At 36.2% G+C, this 22166-nt stretch overlaps 1 protein-coding gene across 1 annotated transcript in view; it reads left to right on the top strand.

Moving 5' to 3' along the window:
- Window positions 1-19275, top strand: part of KCNH7 (potassium voltage-gated channel subfamily H member 7) — a 389771-nt gene extending 370496 nt beyond the window's left edge. The window contains exons 12-15 of the mRNA XM_072961066.1: window positions 4269-4532; window positions 9348-9516; window positions 17431-17623; window positions 18963-19275. Of these exons, the coding sequence (XP_072817167.1) occupies window positions 4269-4532; window positions 9348-9516; window positions 17431-17623; window positions 18963-19232 (896 nt within the window). The 3' untranslated portion in view covers window positions 19233-19275. The remainder of the gene's footprint in view (window positions 1-4268; window positions 4533-9347; window positions 9517-17430; window positions 17624-18962) is intronic.
- Window positions 19276-22166: the final 2891 nt, after the last annotated feature.

The raw sequence follows: 22166 nt of genomic DNA, 5'->3' as shown, positions 1-22166 counted from the left end.
AGGCCCATTTTATAAAGTGTAGATGGTTAGGGGTTTGCCTGCCTGTAACTCTTTGAAGCTTCCTCGTATGTCCGTGAATAAGCATGATTTTGTCAATACGAAAACACAATTAGTTTCAGTTATCCAGAGCCTGAGAGTTGCCTATTCCAGTCTTCAGGACTCCATGGTGCTAAAGGTGAGTTCAAAAATTAGCTGAATGCATTTTAGCCCTAATCACCACAATCTAAAGATCTGAAGGGGCTACTCATTCTATACTTCCTGATGTAGAACCAATACCTGGGAGAAAAAAGCATGTAAGTAAGTATAAAGAACAGAGAACTTTCAGAAGATAACTGATACTAAGTAATATGGCAGGTACATAAGCTAAAAGCTGCCCATGAAATGTATTGCTTACTTACAGTTAGTTTACTTCTCATTTGAAACAATACCTGAGGCAAATATCCAAGAGCACTGTTGACTGTGAATTAATCAGCAGAGGCATCAAGAACCAGAGGGAAGAATGCATGGTTGGCTGTTGGAGACAGACAGAGGTTGAGTCTTGCAATTACCGCTTATAACCTATTCAACAAAACACCGGAGCCCTTCAGTTCTTCAGTTCTCATCTCCAGCCCCTCCACCTTCAATCATGCCTAAACCTCAGAGTGTTAAGGAGCTTATGTTTAAAAGGAGATATTTAAAGAGAAAAGATATATATAAGGAGTAAATATATACACTGTTAAACTTTGTTTTACAGAATAGGGGTGGGTCAAATTCTAAGTTTATTAAGTTAAGCCTTTAAATATAATGGAATTACTTTCGCATCTCTTTGGAATATCTTCTCCAATAACAAAGAATGATTAGCTCTTGTTATCCATTTTAGTAATATATAAGTGTATCTTTATTTTAATTTTTAAGATAAATTTCATATGTATTTAAATAGAAAAATGACACTAATTATCTTTCAACATTCTTTGAAGATGGAGAGGAACTAAAGTACTTGAAATCAAATGAATAAATTTATTTTAGACTCCAATTTTCAATGAAATAAGTTTTTTAATGCATTCAGCTGGGAAATGCTCAACTTACCTCAAAATTGTTACCAGGAGGAGATCTTAAATGCCAATGCTAAGAGAGCACATTAAATGCCTCTCTTTTCCACCTGTTGGGTCTGGCAAATTAAAAATGATAGTTAATCTGAAAGAAAGGCTCCATGAAAGATGGAAAGAGCGCTAGCATTTGTTTCCAGGTTGTTTGAAATGTAAGAATTTTATGTAATAATTCTTAAGATGGATGAGTCAACCACTCCATCAGGACATTCTACTCAGTGCTCGTCAGTCTGTTCTGAACCCAGACAGACATTCACAAGGCAAATCACAAATACCTTAGAATTGTATCCTGTGAGGAAAGGGAAGGAGATGAACTGTCAGCCTACAGAAACAAGGGATTTAAAAAAATGGTTTCAGTCATCTAAATCAGAAAAACTTGAGGCTTAATTAAACAGACAAATTTTTTCTTTGCAAAGTGATGGTAACAGAAGTGATTATATAGTCTCACTTCTAGCAAAGGAGAAAATGTAAAAACTCAGATTACTGCCTTCAGAATACCATTTCTACTTAACATTTCAGAAAATAGCATTAAGAAATGATAATAATAAAACAGCATTAAGAATAATATTAAGAAAAAATAGTACCTCATACTGTTTAATGTCCGTTAAGTAACCCAGTTTAATAAGGAAAAGACAGAAATGGAACAAGCCATCAAAATCTAGAGGTACCTGGAAGCTAATTACAATGTGTTTCAGCCCAGTTTCATGTATTCCGTTAGCTAACCTGCAGTCTAAGCCTGAGCAGTTTCCATTTTTAATTCACAAATAGATTGTCATTTCAACTATCATTTTAAATGATTGAATATGAAGCTTTGAAGTATCTAGTACGGAACAGAGAAATGCCATTGCAGTTGGGCTGCATTAGAGAAACTGTTCTCATGGCCTGGGTTCCAAGAAGCAGCTGGGTGATCACCCAGTGGCAATGAACGCAGAATTAAATGTGCAGTAATTTCCCTTATGTTTTGGAAAAATTCAAGGATATGAAACTTTTCTTCTTCTTTCATGACCCTGCTTTTACCTGAAATTTTTCCTAAAGGATTTGGATACCATGTATATGAAATAATTTGCTCCATTTTACTAGAGAACGAAGTAATAATCCCTCATTCAACACATTTCGTGAACACCTGTTCCTGAGTTGAAATCAGCAAGTTATAATTCAATTTAAAAATATATGTTAACTGATGAATTTGTCCTAAGGCATCCAAACTCAAGCCATAGTTTAGTAAACAAAGACCAAGGCTCATATCGTAGGTGGGACAAAACATTTTACTGTGTGTGAGGTTTTTACACATCTACAGAGGACTCACGGACCTCTCAAGCCAAAGAGACAACGTGATTTAATAATTGGTGATGTACATTCATTACAAATATCTATGTTAGCATTATCCTTACTCAGTTGGAGACATACGAATTAGTTGTTAATTCACTTTACATTTGATTTTGCTGGAAAAGATTCCATGAAAGTGTTTAAAGGAAAAGCATTTTGAGGACAATGAGAAGCTTCTGCTGATTCAAATCCCATCGGTGCCCAAACTGCCCAAAGTTTTACTTAGGGGCAGCAAATTGTTGCAATGTACTTAGCAAGCATGAGGATAATTTAGAAGAGAGAAGCTTTTCTCTTTTTTTAACCTTTACTAGCGTAAACTTGGAAACTATTATTTTTTAAGGAATGAAATGATTTGTTCATAAAGTGGGGATGCTGATCAAGTTTTCAGGAGGGGAGAAGTTAAAATCAAAGGAGACAGAGGAAAAGACGACAAGAATGAAGTTTAGAGGCTTACAGAGGGCTGTGCCAGTGACACTAGAAAGGGTCTGTATAAGAAGAGCTGACCTAATATTTATAACCAGCTAGATTAGTGGTTGAATGGAGACATATAAGGAACACTGAGTATCAATGATGTCGACAGTGCTTGAGATTGGAAAGGTCTGTAGTCTTCTCAGTGATGATGAAATCACCGAGCAAGTGTGAAATCTTAAAGAAAATAAATTAAACAATCTGCTTCCACTACATTTAACTTTAATTGGTAGGATGTAAACTAACTCCTTAATAACCATTTCGCATGAAGCTCATTTTAAAACTCTATCCATTTTTACCTTGGGCTGCTTTCTGGCTTCTTATATTTTAAATTATGCTTTTTTAAATAAAAGAAAAAGATCTGTTTAATTTCTATGCCATATGGGAATTTTAAAAAACAGTTGGAAGTTTCTCTGAAGTGGCCTTAAATCAGTTCATTTGGTCTTCTATAAATAACAAAGAAAGCATAACCAGGCAGAGAGTAGATGGGGACATTGTCTTAAGCATTTCTCGAGAAAATGATATACCTTCTGGAGAATGTTGGTTAGTTATTAGCAGTAACCAGATGGAGAATTATACTGTCTCCCCAGGACACTAATGGAAACCAGTTCTGGGCTTTGTCTCTGAGTTTTTCCTGCTGAATTATATTCTAACACAACCTTCAGGGCTGAAATTATCCTGACATTTCAGTATAAAACAGCCAATATGCACTCCTGGATTTAATGTAATTAGATAAACCCACCTTAATTACTGTATTTTAGCTTTATATTCTTTGCAATGTGCTACACAACTAAACTGCCTGGAATTTGATGCCAAGGCCAATGTATGCAATGAACTAGGGTTGAAATTCCGCCTGCCAGCCCTTACCACCAGGGGGCATCCAGTTTTGACATCCACAATATGTGAATGGCCACCACAGATGAGAGGGCGTGAAAGCTGAAAACAAACAAACAACAAGCTACACAATGGTGATATTTAGAACTGAGACACATTTTTCTTCCCTTTTTCATTTCTGTAAAGAGATAGTACACCAGATTTTAAGAATACAAACGACTGTTGAGCATGTAAAAATAAGGTTTAAGTTACCCTACAGTTTTTTTTTCCTGAGGTATAAACAGTATTACTACTGCAGGTATTCTTTTAATTTTGAAATGAATAATGTATTTCATTAAGATAATCTAATGTCCCTTGAATTAAGAAAAACTCTCCTTAAGTAGCTACATTTTCAGTAGGAAGAAAAGAGAAAGAATAAAATAACTTTTCTGGTGGCTTAAAAAAATTCGATATCAAAGATCATCACTATTAAAAGGGTACTATATATATAACTAGACAGTGCAATTTGCAGTCCCACATTTGATTATCTTCTATAAAATAACTTTTATTTGATAGATTTTGGCAAAGAAAGCACTACAAATGATCCCGAAGACTCTGTAGACACGATAAGACATTATCAGAGCTCCAAGAAACACTTTGAAGAGAAAAAGAGCAGATCGTCATCCTTCATCTCCTCCATTGACGACGAACAAAAGCCTCTCTTCTCAGGACTTGTAGATTCTCCTCCAGGAATAGGGAAAGCAGCAGGACTTGGTCTTGAAGAAACAGTGCCCACCTCAGGAAGAATTCACATAGGTAAACGAAGTCACTCTTGCAAAGGTAATCAAGTTTCTTAGAAATCAGGTTGTCTCTCTGAGTGCGAATCACAAAATGGTGACTCTTCACAGATGAAGACCCATACCAACACATGTTAATCTAACCTTGGATTTCATGAAGGATTTGCAAAGAGTTCAAATCTCAGGTCATCTACAAAGTGTTTGCTCAATTCTGGAATAGTGGTAATTATTTCCAATGATAGCATAAGAGGTTTTGTGTGACCAGTCAGACTTAACATAATGCCACATACAACACTGGGAATGTCTATTTTAGTGATTCATGGTGAGACAGGATCAGTGAGTATTTGAAGAGGGCTAACCCATTGATTCTTATTTGTATTTTCTGTATCTATCCTCACCTCCAACCCTTTTGTTTTATAGAATGAAAGGCCAATGCAGTAACACTATAATGAATACCAAAGAAATTACGGTTTATGGGGAATTATAAGAAAATGGGGAGAAATGCCCCTAAATAAAGTATGCTCTTGATCCAACTCATTTAAGCACAATCGTTTAAGGGGAATACCTAAATATTTGGGTTTTGTCATAGAAAATATGCACGAACTGGGTCATCGTGCTTGATCAACATACCCAGATTTGGTTTGATGCTAAAGGACGGAAAACTCAGGAAAGCTGACGGTTAGCACATAAGAGAACAGTTAGCTTAGCATAACAGGAGCTAGATCTACAGATCTTGTTAAATCTAGCTTAAGTGGGTGCAAGAAGAGGTCTGGGTCAGCCTGCCTGACTTCCAAGTCCAACTCTGTGACTTGCTCCCTGTATGTCTTTTAGTAAGTAACTGGACAGACTCTACTAAGATTCAGCTTGCACATCTTTAAAGTAGGAATAATATTTTCTAACCAACTAGTCTGTTGTGATTATTAAACAAGATAACCTGCATCAATTACTTTCTCTGAAATAACATTCCCAACCTGTTTAGTATCTTCTCAGAATTTTTTTCTTCTAACGCTTTAATCATTGAATATACTCCTAGATATATGAAAGTGTAGCGATGAAGAAGGTGTAGCAAAAAAAATCAAAAGAATATAACAGAAATGAAAGAGAAATAAGATGTTCTTGACCTGACAGGATACAATATTATGGCACAGAGTAAGTAAATATTATCTATCATTGCCACCATTATTTGAAGTGACTATATCTGACAACAAAAGTTTTATGGACTCTTCGGATGTTTAGGCTTTACATTTTTCCAGAGTTACTTTTCCTATTTTATCAAATCAGCTTTTGTCATGACTCCAAGTTGAAATAAGCTAAGAATATATGCAAATGTTCTCTGGACAATCTAAAATCTTGATGAAGTGAATGAAAATAGTACCTCATTTATCACAATGGAAGAATGGAATATTAGATGTGATTATCAAATGTCCCATTTTAGTTATTTATGAAAACGGATTCTGGGAAGTGCTAAAAATAGAAAAAGGTTGCATCATGGAAGTCAGAAGTTCTGAAGAACTTGCTGAACCATCTTACTATCTCCAAAAGTCATCATAACGTGAACCTGATTTTTTTAAAGTGATTTTCCTCTTGAGTCTTAAGAGTCTCAAATGACAAGTCATTAAAGATATATTTTGGGGACTTTATTCAACTTTATAGTGACTCTTGCTGACAGTGTCACGCCTTCATCTTACATTTTTGCCACTTCTTCCAGTTATTTTAAATCAGCTATTCTACATGCACAATAAAAGGATAGTATTCTAACAAATCATTTTAATATCTACAAATTTTAATTTTCAAAAATTTACAGTGGAATCCCTAGTCAGATAAATAATTACCTTTATATTCATAGTTAAATATGCATGTCAATTGAATAAGCATAATTGATGTTATATAGAGTCAATCAGTGTGACACATGGTTAACCTGGATAACTAATACGATCAATGAATGGAGAATTCTAAAACTTTATTCACTGCAAATTTCATTCCCTAGTGATTTTTTTAAGGTGAAGTACTGTGGCGTGTTCAAAAATTTGAATATGTAGGGTGTAGCTGTAACTGCTGCAATTTGAACTACTAAATCCCCACAAATTTCAGTTTTATTATCAATAGGAAATGCCACTTACATTTCTAGCATTTGCCATGCTGAATCCAACAAAAGAGGACCTTAGACAAAATTAAAAAGAAAAAAATGAATTAAATGGACTCTGATCCTACTTAGATTGAGGTCAAAAGTTGAGTCTAGGAAAATTGTGTATCCAGAGCAAAGTGAAAGTTTACTTTCTGTTCATCCATTTCCAGAAATGTGCCTTGCAACTATAGCAACATTTTCCAAGGCAACCAAGTGCAGATTCTTTCTGAGCTATATTTAGAAAGTATCTACAAGGATGTTCATTTTGATTAAGACCACTAAGCAGGATTTCCTCTTTGAACTCCTATTTTTCACGTTGTTATTAAAACAAGCTAATCACACATATCCAGAGTTTAATATAAGCATAAATTATAATCAAGGAAGCCTTGACCTAATAGTTTATCTTTATCCTTTTTTCGCTGAGAAGATTATCAGGCTCTTTCTTGAGCACTGCAGAAAAAAATATAATCCTACATAATTTATTTCATGTGATTCACCACTGTTATTTAAAAATCAGTGTATTATGTATGATTTGAGAATGAGAGAACTATTAGGCATAAGTGGAAATTCTGTAAAGTTTCTTATCACAAAACTTTTGAGCATAATATGTAACTTCCAGTCTATCAGTTTTTACTGTTTTTATTATATTGTCTAGCAGGAGACTAGACAGGGAGAAACACTGGCATTACCAAACATTTGTACGTGTGTTCTGAATGCTTATTTGACATTTCTGCCCCAAAATTGAAAACCTGGTGCACTAAAACATGACATTATTGTTTTGCATTTTAAATAGGGTCACATGTTTGTGAATAATAAATCATACTTTTCAGTGAAAATCTGCTAATATATTACTTAAAAGTTAACAATACCATTTTTCTGTGTTCATTTTCATCTGTCATATTTGGTAAAGTATCAAAAGAAATTATACATCATCACTTTAAAAAACAAAACAAAACACCAGGATTCCATAGGAGAAGAGTCCTTAATCACAGAGAACCTCTGTAGACTTCATAGCAACCTCTCTAAGGTCTGTTAGCCTTTTCAATAGAACAAGGAACTCTGACCTTATATTTTTCTAATGTTGTCTTTGGATATGCTAATACTTTTGTTATAACTTCACCCAACTGAGGCAGAAATTGTTGCCACCTCATTAGAGACTTCTATGTAGTCAATGATAAGTGTATAGTGATAGAAAAACCACAAAGAAAGGATACAGACATTTTGTCTGCTACCTGGGGAAAGGGGATGCTTTTGAGCTATCTGACTGTACTTTTGGAGAAACAGTAGGAAAGGAAGGGACTTCAAAAGAAGTCCTACCAAAAAAGAGAACAAGTCCTACAAATTCTGTTCCTTATTTCTAGAATCTGAGCTAACCCTCCCCAAATCAATTACTTTCTATCCAAGACTTTTAAGTAGTCAAAGATATAAGTTCCTTAACTTTGCAAAACTTTTGCCAGTGTTTAATCATAACTACTTGTCCAAAGGGGGAAAAAAAGTTCTATCAAATCAAAACCACTTCCTGTTATTCAAATCTATTTCCATGTGAAACTAAAGACCAGTTTTAGGTAGTCATTTCCTCCAACCAGCCCTCCCAGTGAAGAAAGATGTTCCTTCTTTGTCTCTGAAATAAACTCCCAATTCCACTAGAATTTTTTTCATGGGTTTTATTTTCCAACCTGTTAATCATTTTAAGTACTCTGTTAGATATGTGAAATGTAGAGAGTAAGAAGGCATAGCAAAAGCCATCAAAAGCATATGACAAAAGAAAAAGTAAGACACTATTTTTGCCCTCAAATATTGATAACTTGCAAACACAGATTGCAAGAGAAATAGAAAATTAAGTGAGGCTTAGAAAATGATTCTCTATGAAAAGTGATCAAAGTCTTGCTAGACTGAATTCTTCAAATGCAGGGCCTATGTCTTCTTCGTCTTTAACACTTCCACATTTAGCAGAGTGTCTGGCACAGAACAGACATGCAGAATATTTGAAAAATGGACTTGGCCAGATGAGCAATATGTTTGAAAGTATCGTAGCATAAAAATATTCTAAATAAAAAGGCCACAAGAAAAAATAAAGGAAATTAATGTGAGTATATTAAAGGACAATGCAGGAGGAGCTACAAGGAAACATAAAAACATGAAAGGGTGTCATGGGACTACAGGACCTTTAGGACTGTTACCATCTTTAACAGCTCAAGGCTCCTTGGCTCTACTTTGAGTTGGGTTGGCCCTAAAGGAAGCCCTCTGCAGATCAGCGCCTCCCCATGGCTCTCTCTGGTTGAGCCCACTCTAAATCACGAAGTATGCAAATTATTCTGAGGTAAAGTGTCCTAAAATCACTGTCTTGAGGTGGAGCAGTGCATACCAGGGTGCAATTTCTTCCCAAATATGAAAGCACCAAATCATGGCTGTCTAACCAGAATTTTGGGTTGGCCATCCCTGTTTCCTCTTAGTACGACACAGAAAGAAGGCAAAATTGTATTCAAGACTCCTACCCAGTTGTATGTTTTTATTCATATGGAAATAGATGGGAGAGGTGGCAGAAAGGGTCAGGGTGGGTGGGACTCAGCTACCAACTGGTCTTGGCCCCTGGACAGGTCCCTGGGTCACTCTAGTTCTCTGTCTCCCAGTTAAACCTCAAGATCCCTTCCTGCTTGTATCGTGGATGTCTCGGTATTACTGCTACAAACGGGCACCCAAAGAAGTTGACGTCCACCTTGCTATTTCCCACAGACATCGCTGACCCAAGAGGCTGGGAACGAGAGAATGCTGGGACTCAGGCTGACGAGTCCAGTCCCTCAGCACTTCAGCGAGCAGCTTGGGGGATCTCGGAAACCGAAAGTGACCTCACATACGGAGAAGTGGAGCAAAGATTAGATTTGCTTCAAGAACAACTTAACAGGTATAAGCAGTAGCCAGGCAAAGGGAGAACACAAGCCAAGCCCTTGGCTGCATCTGGCTTTTCCTCCTTGCGAATAGCACGTGCATCCTGCCATAGAACTCATAGCCTCTTTATACACTTATTTATTTAAAATAAGACTAGAGGTTGACAGAATTATTAATCTGTCTTGCAAGGAGCATTTATTTAGAAATCTTCATACTTCTGGCAGCATGAATCCTATTTTTTCTTTACTTGCCATAAAATTAGTATATCATCAGCACCGGCTGCCAAAGAAAACCTTTTTTTTTAATTCCCTCAAAATAATTCATATTTAGCTTGTTGACTAACACCCTTCCTCTTTAAGTCCTTCTCTTACACTCTTTACTGGTTCCTAGGTAATTTAGCTGTGTGTTATAACATTTTTCTAAAATCAACAAAGTGATTTAAACATTTAGTTATTCAGTAAGCTTGTCAGAAATGTGATTGGGTTGAAAATCCCACAGACTTAAAGCCCAGATCCTCTCCATCTTTGATCTACACACAGTTTTTGGAGGGCAAATTCATTCATTTATTTAACACATGGTCTCTTCCCAACTTGTTCAATGAATCAGAAATGAAAATGAGGGCTGAATCTACTCAGCCTGTAGGTCAAAGTTTCCCTTCCTTTGATCTTATTAGTTAATGTTAGCATGGATGGGCCTTACCAATGTACTTTTTTATGATTATGTAATTTCTTTTTTTAATTGGAGTATAATTAATTTACAATGTTGTGTTAGTTTCAGGTGTACAGCAAAGTGATTCTGTTATATGTATACATATTCTTTTTCAGACTCTTTTCCATTATAGTCTATTACAAGATATAGAATCTAGTTCCCTGTGCTATACAGTAGGACCTTGTTGTTTATCTGTTTTATACATAGTAGTGTGTATGTGTTAATCTCAAACTCCTAATTCACCTCTCCCCCCAACACCAATCTAAAACCTTATAAGAAAAGGAATAAATTTTGGTTCTAGGAAGGATGGAACCCCTTAACACAAAACTGCATGGACTCAAAATTAAACTGGTCAGTGAGATTCAGGGGGGGAAAAAAGATATGTGAGTATAATATAGCTACCTTAGTTGTGTTACATGTGGAAAGTGACCTTGATTCAAGGTAGCTTCCAGGTTCACCACCAGGCAAGGTATTCCAGGGGTCAGAGACAGAAAACTGTATGGATTAAACCAAAATTCTCAAATCACAGGATTTGCTGTCATTTTAAAACACACAATGAGTGATGAGGAGAGTCAGATGGAACAATTAACACATCTCTAATAATAAGCAAGCATGGTGACAGGACCACACTACCTGAATCCTGATTTACGCAGTGTTCATTTATGCCGTGTCAGCCTTCCCTGCTGATGGTGTGTTTATGAGGACCAAAGTTGAGGTTTGCACAAAAGGGGTCCACAGATGAAAAAAATCCACAGTGTCAGTGACACGCACTAACTGTGTGACAGAGATGTAAGGTCAAGTATACCTGGCCACAGCTATGGCATTTCAGTTAGCCTGCCGTACAGCCATGTGTTTTATTGGCCTTTTATAGGTAAAGAACGTGAGGATTCATACTGTGTGTGTGTCACCAGTGGGTGACCTAATTTTGAGGGTGGCAGTCATCTGCCCAGAGATGACAGAGAATAATTTGTTCTTTTCATCTCTTTCCTTGTATAAGTCATGCTCTGGTTTGTTACATCATATTTCTGTTCTGTCTTTGGGGTGTTTTGTAGGTTGCTAGCATGCTGTCTTTAATACATCTTATGAATTCTGCCCATGTCTAACAAGCTACTTGCTTACTCATTATCTGTACTTACCACATTCTATGAGTTTTGCTTATATCACATAAGCTAACTATCTAAGCTTAATTTTTCTTCTGTGTCTTATTGGTGTTGTTCACTGCTTTCTTGTTTTTTAAAATCTTTATGCCAGAATTAAACAGTGTCAAATAATACAGTAAACATATAAATGTATGTACACACATGTACATTACCAATGAAAATGAATTAGGAACTAAAACAGACAAAATGGATCAGAAAACCTACAGCTTAGTGAACTGAAATTGATTTGTATGCTTTAATTTCAAACACAAGTATGAAAATATTGCAGGAATTAAAGACTTCATTTTGTATTTCATGTTTTCATGTAATTTAACCAAAGTTTAAAAGTAAAAGTTGAGGTCTATATTGCATCCCAAGTGCCAAATGCAAGTCTTGTAAAATAAGAGCTAAGAATATTAAAACAGACTATCATTGACTTAAGAGTCAGTAATTCTTAATTAAGATATAAGAACTTGCCATGATAATATTTATTATTAATCATAAAAGCATTTTTGGTTAATTAATACGTTTGCTATCTCTCCCTGCTATTTATACCAAGCTACATGGACCTTTTACCCATAACATATATAGAAATATATACTGTATATACAAAAGAATTGCTATGTGTGATCTCTGAACTTGAATGTCTTTGATTCCTATGACTGAGAGAAAATGACTGCCCATTCTTTTACTGACAAACATATAGTGTGTGTTCAACTCCTTGAGTAAATGAAAAAGTGAGTGAATGCATGACAGAGACAGCAGTGATTTTTCGGCATGATACTCACACAGCAATTGCAACTGGTTAACCTAGACTAAAGTCTTAACTCTGCTACTTAGCTGCTAGTAGGAAGCCTGGGTCAAGTCATTTAAGTTTCTCCAGGCTGCCTTTTTCTTTGACCTATATGTGCCTGCAAATACTTCTGTAAAGACTGAGGTAATGCATGTGGAGAGTATGTATATGCTTCAAAACAGAGAGTGTTGTAGTTAGGTGAAATTTGATTAACAATGAACTTCACTTATATTATTGGTATTCATCTGAATATATTATCCTGCTTTACATATATTTCTGTGTTTCCTGATTTCAACCTTTTTTCAGAATGAAAATTGAGATTTTTACAGTTTCCTTGTTGCCTTGTCATGGGTACCAATCATTGCTGCTAGTGTAAGCCAAAGATTACTGAAAATAAGTGTTATTACTATGTCTTGGGGCTGAAATTATAAACTTTTAAGGGCATATACATCTAAGACCCATTTGGTTTGCAACTGCCCAATGGTAATAATAATTATTTTATCACAGTGATTTTTAAATTATTGTTATATGAAACTTTTTCACAGCCAAACTGCAACTAAATCTCTTTTTTTGGCATGTTCGTAGTATCTGTATATTCATTAACATACTTCTTTTCTTTAACTAATGTCTTTCTATTTATCTCTGAAATTTTCACATTTTATTGCCTAACACAGCTTAGCCCCTTTTGGATTTAAAATCCAAAATATTACATTTTTACCGCACTGCCATCTCCAGCAACCTCTCTCCTCCACTTTACTCTAGAATGCAAAAGTATAGAAAACAAATTTGAAGAGGGCAGCTCAGTTTAGACTTCGACTTTGCAGGGTGAGAATCCTGGGACACTTTCTAGACTTGAACCTGCTCTATTTAGCTTCAGCATTTCTGTTCAAATATAGAACTGTGGATTTCTACCCAATTTGTTTCATCCAAATACACATACTAAGTACACAGTGCAATACAAACAAATATAAACTATCTATCTTGAATCGTCCTAGCTGCTGCTGCTTTTCTGCTTTAATAGCCAATTAAACTATATGCAGGGTTAAAGGTTTACATACGAAATGCTCTTACATATTTATATGTTATGCTTACAGATATACATATTTAGGGAAATCACTAACACTTGATCCTAACCTAGCGCTTCTCAAACTTTAATGTGCATTCAGATCACCTAGGGATCTTGTTAAAATGTAGATTCTAAGTCTAGGTCTGGAATGGGCAGAGATTCTACATTCTAACAAGCTCTCAGATTTGACCACACTTTGAGAAGGGAGGCCCTAGAGGGTGTAAAAGCTTTCGGTGCTGACTCCATCCCTTGCAGAACATAGTGCCCGGTACATTGTGGGTCTTTGAACAGCGAATGAAAACTTTCATTTTATGCTGCTGTATAGCTATGCTGATGTAGGCGAAGAAAAATAAATTTCCCTCTCCCCTTCTGAGTTCTTGGCTGAGACCTGTAAAATAATAGACAGATTCATAAGAGAAAACAAACATAAATTTATTAACATGTATACCTCACGGACACATGGGAGATACTCGGGGGAAATGAGTAACTCCCTGAAGTGGCTTAGAATTCAAGATTAAACAGCATCTTAATCGGGAAATGGGCTGGGGGATGGAGTTCTCCTAGAGGAGAGAAACTAATTTTTAGGCCAGATGTATGGGCTACCTTAGCAGAAGAGATGGGAGGTATGACGGTTTGTGGCAAAGTTTGTCTTATTGTGGTGTCAACTTCTAGATTCCTCTCCTGCAACAAAAGTCAATCTTCCGTGATTGTTGAAACTTCCAGGGAGGGGATTTATGACAATTGAGTTCCTTTTGGAAGAGCTGCCTTGAGGCAGCTAAGGGAAGTTCAGAGAAAGCCTCTCCCTGCATTTGCTGTTTTCCAAGTGCCTACAGCTCAAAAGAATCAGTATGCCAAAGTGGCATATTTTGAAGTGGCCTATGCTGCCCCAACACTGCACTGACAAAAAAGTTATAAAACTGGGTTGTTCTTTTCTTTTTTAAAGACCAAGCTGGACTTTTTCAAACTTCTCTATAATTCCTACAGAGTAGAGCAGATTATTCAGTGTTATTAGAAGAGTCCATTCCAGTTAAGCCAGTAGACCCTAATCCTAAACATGAAAATACGACCTATGCATAGTAAAGAAATCCTTCAGTAAAGCTCCTCTTTGTTGAATGTTTTAGTCCGTTTTGGACTGCTGTAACAAAACTACAGTAGAATGGGTGATTTATAAACAACAGATGTTTATGTCTCATTTCTGGAGCATGGAAAGTTCAAGGTCAAAGAGCCAGGAGATTCAGTGTCTGGTGAGAACCAGCTTCCTGGTTCATAGATGGCTGTCTTCTCACTGTGTCCTCACATGGTAGAAGAAAGGGAGCTCTTTGGGGGGGTCTTGTTTCGGAGGGCACTAATGCCATTCATGGGGTGCTACCCTCATGACCTAATCACATCCCTAAAGCCACACTTTTTACCATCACATTGGGGATTAGGATTTCAACAAATGTGTTTTGGGAGGACATAAACATTCAATCCATTGCACTGAACTATCCCAAATATCGGATTACAGGTTAATAAAACCAAACTCAGTATTCAAAATCACTGCATGAAGGGAGACGGCCACCTCGACAGGATCTTAAGTATTATCTCCTAAGGGGAAGGAAGAAATAAGATATTTATTGGACTTTGGAGCCTGGGCCTTTCAAGGTGGGAAACTGAGTGGATTTGGGCAAAGTTCAGGATGAATGGACACAGAGAAATGAAGACCTTGAAGCAAATATGGATAAATAAAATTTGTTTGATTAAGCAAGTTATTCCTTCAAAAGAGCAGATGGCTATCTCCAGTGAGTTGACCTATAGAAATTTCCTGAAGGAGTAAAGTTATTTACCCACTTGGACTTATGTTTCCCAGGCACAGTTTTTTGGAACAACAAAGTCATGTTGACAGAGGTGGTCTACGGTCTCAGCAAAGTCATGTTGGCACAGACAGTCTCATGGTCACCCTACACCCTCCACCTGCACGTGATGGCCTTGCGTTCGGGAGTCCCGCTCTGGCAGCGTGTTGCTATTACTGAAGTGCGCCTCCCAATGGGTTTTTTCCTCATAGACACGATTCAAATAGAATCCATGATGCAGAGATCCTGTTTCCTGGAGATCACCGCTGTTTGGCAAAGGTTTTGTAGGACACAAAAACATTATCATAATTTTTGACTCGCTACTGGGTCTTGAATCCCATTTGTTAATGAAGTTTTTATTCCACTCCTCACCCCCAAATCCTTTTACATTTAATATGTAGGCCACTCACTAAATATTAAATGTGGTTAATGATAGGATACATTTGCACAGAAGTATATACCAGGTACTCTGAATGTAGAATTTTCTTTGGGGGTTCAGAGGAAAGAGAAATTAATTCTGAATAAGGGAAGATTTTTGAGTACAGATAAAACTTGTGCTGGACCTTGAAGAGTGAAAGAAAAAATGGATGTGTAATAAAATAACGAGCCTTCTCTCTTTAGTTGGCACCATAAAAAATTCAATCAGAACAATGGGTAACAAGTTGATAAATAAACTAGTTGATAACTCAAATTTGCTTTTTCAGTGTGTAGTGTTGACATTTGCAAGGCACAGTCATGTATAATTTATAGTTATTAGTTTAGAAGACATTAAGCTATGTGGCTATATTAGCCAGATATAGAAAACCTGCACAAATAATATGTTATCATGATTCTCAGAAGGAAGATTTGTAGTTTCAATATTAAGAACTAAAAAGAAAAAAGAAAGGATCTTCTCCCATGTTTTCAAGTTTTATTCTACTCTCTCTCATATCAAAGGCTAAGTTCTCTCCGCTTTTAAATTTCACAAATATAGCATGTATATAACAGCAAAATTAGTCTGTGAATTTAACATTTTTGATAAGATTTACCTTTTTAATGCATTCTTCATTGAAATAAAATCGTACACACAAATAAGAGTTAAAAGAAGAGTTTTCTAAAGAGGCATATGGTCCAAATTTTCTGTTCTTATACCCACAAAATTCTCTCTTTTTTAATACTGTTAACACACACAAAGGAGGGAGATTGTACCAATGGTTGTTTGCAATTTTCCCTTCAATTTTACTTTCAAATGAGAATGAAATTAACAGGCCAGTTAGCTACTTGTGAGCTTTGGGGAAAAAATTATCAGACTGGTATTTTGCTAGCCAGATGGGTCATAGAAGCAAGTAAATGTTTATGTTTGATCTGTTTCTTAACTATCAAAGGCCCTAAACTGTAAATGGGAAAGGAATTTAGCACTTGACAGTAGTTAACATTAAGAAAAAATGCAATGAAAAATATACAATATTTGACATGAATAGGAGAGGGGCAAGGTAAGATGAAGGTAACAGAAATTTGAAACACATAAGGAATTATCCGTTTGTTCCAGCTACCTAAGAAAGTTGCTATGGAATCTATTTTTTAAAGAGTAAGTAAAATGCTTACAAGAAACTGACCAAATAATTTATTGGAATGAACTAACTGGCCTCCTCCATTCCCCCTTTCCTTTTTGCAATGAATTTTATTTCCTGGCGAGGTTGATAAATACCACTCAAATGATTATGATTTAGAAGTAACTTTCTCCTGCTGCTCTAATCTGATGAATGTTTACCGTACGACATTTTCTGACAAGGCATTTGGTTTTGAGTATCTGTTATTTTAGCACCACTCCTACTTGCTTCTTTTTATCTTTGCCAGTTTACGATACCTCAGTCCTATTTGAAAAGACAGAAACCTAATCAAAAGAAAAGTCATAGAAACTAAGTTTAATGATTTGTTTTGTAATGTATCCTCCATGTCCAGTTTGGTTACCTTGTTATACAATACAAATGAAATATGTTTTTACTCCTGTGCCCTTGTCATCATTAAAATTAACACAAAAAGTGCAAAAAAAAAAACCTGACTAAAACCTGATTTAAAAGATGATTACTGATTAAAAATAGATTCTCAATGTGTTTTACCATTTGAAATCAACAAAGCTTAACTGTAAAAATGTAATACAGTGTACACTATGAAAATGTAGGCTCTTCATTCAGCTGTTTTTCTATTAAGATCTTATTAAAGGAACAGGAAAGCAACGGTCTTTATCAGAACCATTAGTGAGACATAGAAAGTGAGCATTTCTGTGTTCCCTCTCCTCTCCTTGTTTAAAGCAGGACCACAATTCTATTCATTGATGAGGCTGAAATTTTCTTAAATGCTTTGAAATCCTGGACTACTTTAGGACTGTCTTCCCCTATTTCTGTCTGTCCTGCAGACTCGAATCCCAAATGACGGCAGACATCCAGACCATCTTACAGCTGCTGCAGAAACAAACCACTGTGGTCCCCCCAGCCTACAGTATGGTAACCGCAGGAGCAGAGTATCAGAGACCCATCATCCGCCTGACGAGAACCAGTCATCCGGTAGCATCCATCAAGACGGATCGAAGTTTCAGTCCTTCGTCACAAGTGAGTATAGATAGTGTGTAACCTAGGGTGTCTCTCAAAGTGTGTTTCCAGGGACCATGTGAATCAGCGTCACCTGGGCTGCTGTGGGAAAAGGAGATTTTCATCCCCATCTCTGTTTCTTCTCAATTGAAACTTCTGGGAATGAGCCCTGTAATCTGCCTTTTAAACAAGCTCCCCCTTGATTCTTATGCTTATTTAAATTTTGGAAACAATGGACCTTAAAGAATGATCTTAAAACACTGGTTTTTTTTTTTCTTAAAGAAAAAGCTTTTTTCAAGAATCAGTCTTACTAAGTTATCAATGGTAGAGCTCTGAAAGCTAAGGAATAGCCCTGGGTCCAAAAAAACCCTTCAGATAAAGGTTTGTAATTTGCTCTAGTGACAAGAGACACTTTTGAACATGATCTCAGGAAGGAATGGGAGAAGAAATAGCAGCCGGCCAGAGAAGACCTGAGATCCAAGTGCAGTCAGACTAGTAATCACATCTGAGCCCCACCCATCACCAGAAATCTCTTAACTTTTCTCACCTTGGTGATGGTAAGAAGAGATATTCTGGTGTCCTTTATCCTTCCTCTGAAGTCCTATGAGGAACCCTTTGAATTATGTTAATATGAAACATCCAACTCGTTTGGAATTCTATTTTAGGAATCATTCTTAATTACTTAAACACTGTGACCAAATTGGATCTAAGAACAACCATTTAAAGAAGAATGTACAGAACAATTTTGTAAAAACTTTTTTAGAAGTTTGGGAATTGAGTGCAAAATGTTCTGGGAATGAAACTACATTAATAGCATGAGGTAATTTGCCAGAAGGGAAATAATGCAATCTTTCCAAAACATGAAAGTAGAAATGTATCTCTAGCTTAAAATGGCTGGGAAACATGCAAAACCGTGTACTTAGTTCGTTGCTTTCAGCAGCTTTAGATAGTATTTTCTGACTAAGGATGGATGGTTTTCCTTCCTTTCTTTTTTCTCTCTCTTTGTACTCCAAATGTACTCACGAAATAACCTGCCTTTCTGATCCCAGTGTCTGGAATTTTGAATTAAAATTCATCTGAAAAGCTCAATGTGAAACAATGTGCTTAAAATAATAATAATTTGATACAGCTTCAGAATAAAATTAAAGTTCTTGGACTGGTTGTTTAGGATTATCTAAACTGATACCCGATCTCCAATGTCTTGGCCCATCTTTGAGAAGGAAAGTTTGGTTAATACCACTAATCCAATGTAGAGTTTGGAAAAAGAAAACATCTTTAGATTTCAGGAGTGTAATTTTAGAAATACGTCCAAATGAATTATAAAAACGTGTTTTCTTTTCTTTTCTTTTCTTTCTATCAGTGTCCTGAAATGCTAGACCTTGAAAAATCTAAACTTAAATCCAAAGACTCCCTCTCAAGTGGGGTGCATCTGAACACAGCTTCGGAAGACAACTTGACTTCACTTTTAAAACAAGACAGTGATCTCTCTTTAGAGCTTCACCCCCCGAGGCAAAGAAAAACTTACCTTCATCCCATTAGGCATCCTTCTTTGACAGATTCATCCCTAAACACTGTAGGAATCTTGGGTCTTCATAGGCATGTTTCTGATCCTGGTCTTCCAGGAAAATAATCATTTTGTACTATTACTCCACATACAATGTAAGTGCTTTTAATGGCTGTTTTCCTTTTTGTATTTAAATCCTCTACTTGACTCAGGGGCTCACAAGGTACCATTATATGCAAAAGTACTGTATATTTTCCTAAATTGAAGCTTGTAAGGTAAAATTGAGCAGTTAGGATGTAAATATAAATATGAACTCTTTTGTTCCAAATGTTAAAACTGCCAGCATCTCAAGGCACCTTATTTTTTATTTTTATTTTTTAAATCACGTGCATGTTAGGAAACTCCAATTTCTCTTGCATGGAGACTCCAATTTACTGCTTTTGCTAAACCAGTACTTCGTTATGAAAATGCCTTCCAAGCAAATAAGAAAGCAAGGATACAACTCAGATGATTCTCAGCTTGTGGAAGTTCAAGGGGGAAGAAAGGGAACTTTGTCACTTTTGAGGACACATACTCTTCTGTGTTGACATGTTTCTAGTTGATTACATTCATTCCAGCACACTGAAAAAAAAAATACAGTTTTAGAGTTATAAATCTCTGACAGTGTAGGAAGCCATCTCCAAATACATGAATATAGGCCAGCTTTAACGAGGACAAAAAGGCCTTTCTATTTAAAAGCCTGTCTCTAACTGCATTCACAAACTCCCTGAAATATTTTCCACTGGCATATTTCCTTGAATGCTTACAAACAAGTTTCTCTAATTTTTCTTTTGTGGGGTCAGGGTTGGGGGATGGGAGAGAGTCTTCTCCAGAACTGCTAAAGCGCTACTGACACCAACTGACATCCACAGCTTTCTTCTGACTCATATTTTAGGGCAACCCGGAGTTTTGATCAGATTGATGCATATAGGCTTCTTTCCAAAAAATGTACAATTTCAGTGGATTTGTGTAGCAAAATTAGCTTGCATTAAGTACAGGTTGTTCTATGGCTTTCTAATCCCAGCTGTAGGAAAACAGTGTGCATTTACCGACTTACAAAGAAAATGCACAAGCCAGCAGAAAAATTAGTTTTATTTGATTATTCAAACACGTTTGCTAATGAAAGATTAAGTGAACATCTATTATATAGTATATATTGACTCCAAAGTATCAGAGCATACAGTGGAATATATTTGAATATCTTCAACTGTTAGATCATTTTGGAGTGATGATGGTACATGCCTCTCATAAAATCAGGGTACAGAAAAACTGCAAGTTAATTTAAGATTCTGATCAGTCAATTTCTCATTAAGAAGTTTTATTTTTCAATTAATTTGAATACAATTTTAAACTTACTGTGGACTGATCCATTGTATCCCTTCCTTCTGAACAACATTTTAACACTTTTTGAAAGTTTCTTCATCCTTTACTAATTCTTAGACTCACATATATTTTTAAATAAACATCATATCTGTGCACCTAATTATATGGATTAATATCTATCCCTCCAGGATAGAAATATAATCTATTAACTTACCTTTACCTTTGACGCTAGTATATTATTTTCAAATGCAAGCAATTTATTTAAATTTATAAAAACATTACACTACTTAAAATGTGATTACAATGGCCTTAGATGGCTCCCTATATATTTTTTAATGGCCACATAAATTGATCATCTGTGTGGAAGGCAATCTGTAGGCCTTCTGTAGGCAATCTGAGAAAACAAAAATGTAAGTGATCAAGTACATGTGACAAAATGGCTAGTTGATTCAATAAAAGCATAGTAATTTAAACCAGCTTTCCAAACCATTTGGCGTTGTGCAGATACAAATTTAGGAACTAACTGATGCTTTCCTTTCCTCATTCAACAAACATTTATGGGTGCCTAGCAGGGGAGAGAGAAATGGCTAAAGCTGATTCAGAGGACGACATAGGGATTTTATTTTCATATTTAGGCAGATTTTTGCAGCTGCAACCAATTTTATAAGGATTGTTGGTTCAAGCTCCAGGGAAATTCAGAGTGAATTCACCAGAGAGTGTTCATTTGTAGGGAGAGAGGATTTGGCAGGTGAGGAATTTAGATCTGATTGTTGGATTAGTGAATGCTTCAGCTGCATCATTTGGTATGACATGCATACAATTCAGCTTTGCACGTAAAGCCTCTGTACGTCCTTATAAAAAGTAAGCGTGAAGGAATAGGAAGATAGGGAATGGTGTGCGAGCGTCCAGCTTGTTTAAATTCCAGTACAACATAATCCTTTTTTCTTCTTTATTCCTCGACAGAAAAGAATTGCTTGATATTAAAATCCATGTCTCAGAGAGCTGGACAGGATTAGGAAGGTCCCTTCCTACAGGATATTAGCTTTAAAAGAGCCTGAGCAATATAAAGATGTGGTCAGTGAGGCATGAACCTCAGAAGACTCAATGGTTACAATGACTTAAACCAAAGTAATTATCTTAACTTACAAAATTCATCCTCCTGTCCCAGCCAGATATCTACTGCTTAAAATCACTGTCACTTTCCTCATGGGCTGTAGCAAAAACAGTCTGGCCCTTCCATCTTGGGACCCTACTGAGAGCCAGGTTTAACTGCTACAGCCAGTAACAGCAGTATAACAACTGCTCTCCTTCTAGGTAAAAATTAACATAACACCTTTTGCTTCTCACTTAAAAATAATGTTACCTGGTCTCCAGGCCTAAATAAAACGGCATCTAAAACTTAAAGTTTATTTGGGTTAGATGTTTTCTGATGTTATTAATTGCTGAGCAGAGATGTGAAAGACTTATCAGTTTACCCTAGAGCGGAGTCCCATACTCTAATTAGTTGATGAGAAAACCAGGAATAAAAAATGCTGAAGCAGTGTTCTCGTGGGGTTTTAAAATTAATAATCACTCATTCAACAAACATGAGAAGGCAGGCGCATATCTGGGACAGCATAGGTTCTCAAGTCCATTACAGTGGCTTGCTCATCAGCACTGGGTCTTCTGACTCTTCCAGTCAGAAGACAAGGAAGCCAA

The sequence above is a fragment of the Vicugna pacos genome, chromosome 5, assembly GCF_048564905.1.
Source record: "Vicugna pacos chromosome 5, VicPac4, whole genome shotgun sequence".
Lineage (NCBI taxonomy): Eukaryota > Metazoa > Chordata > Mammalia > Artiodactyla > Camelidae > Vicugna > Vicugna pacos.
This window is presented reverse-complemented; position numbering and strand designations above follow the sequence as displayed.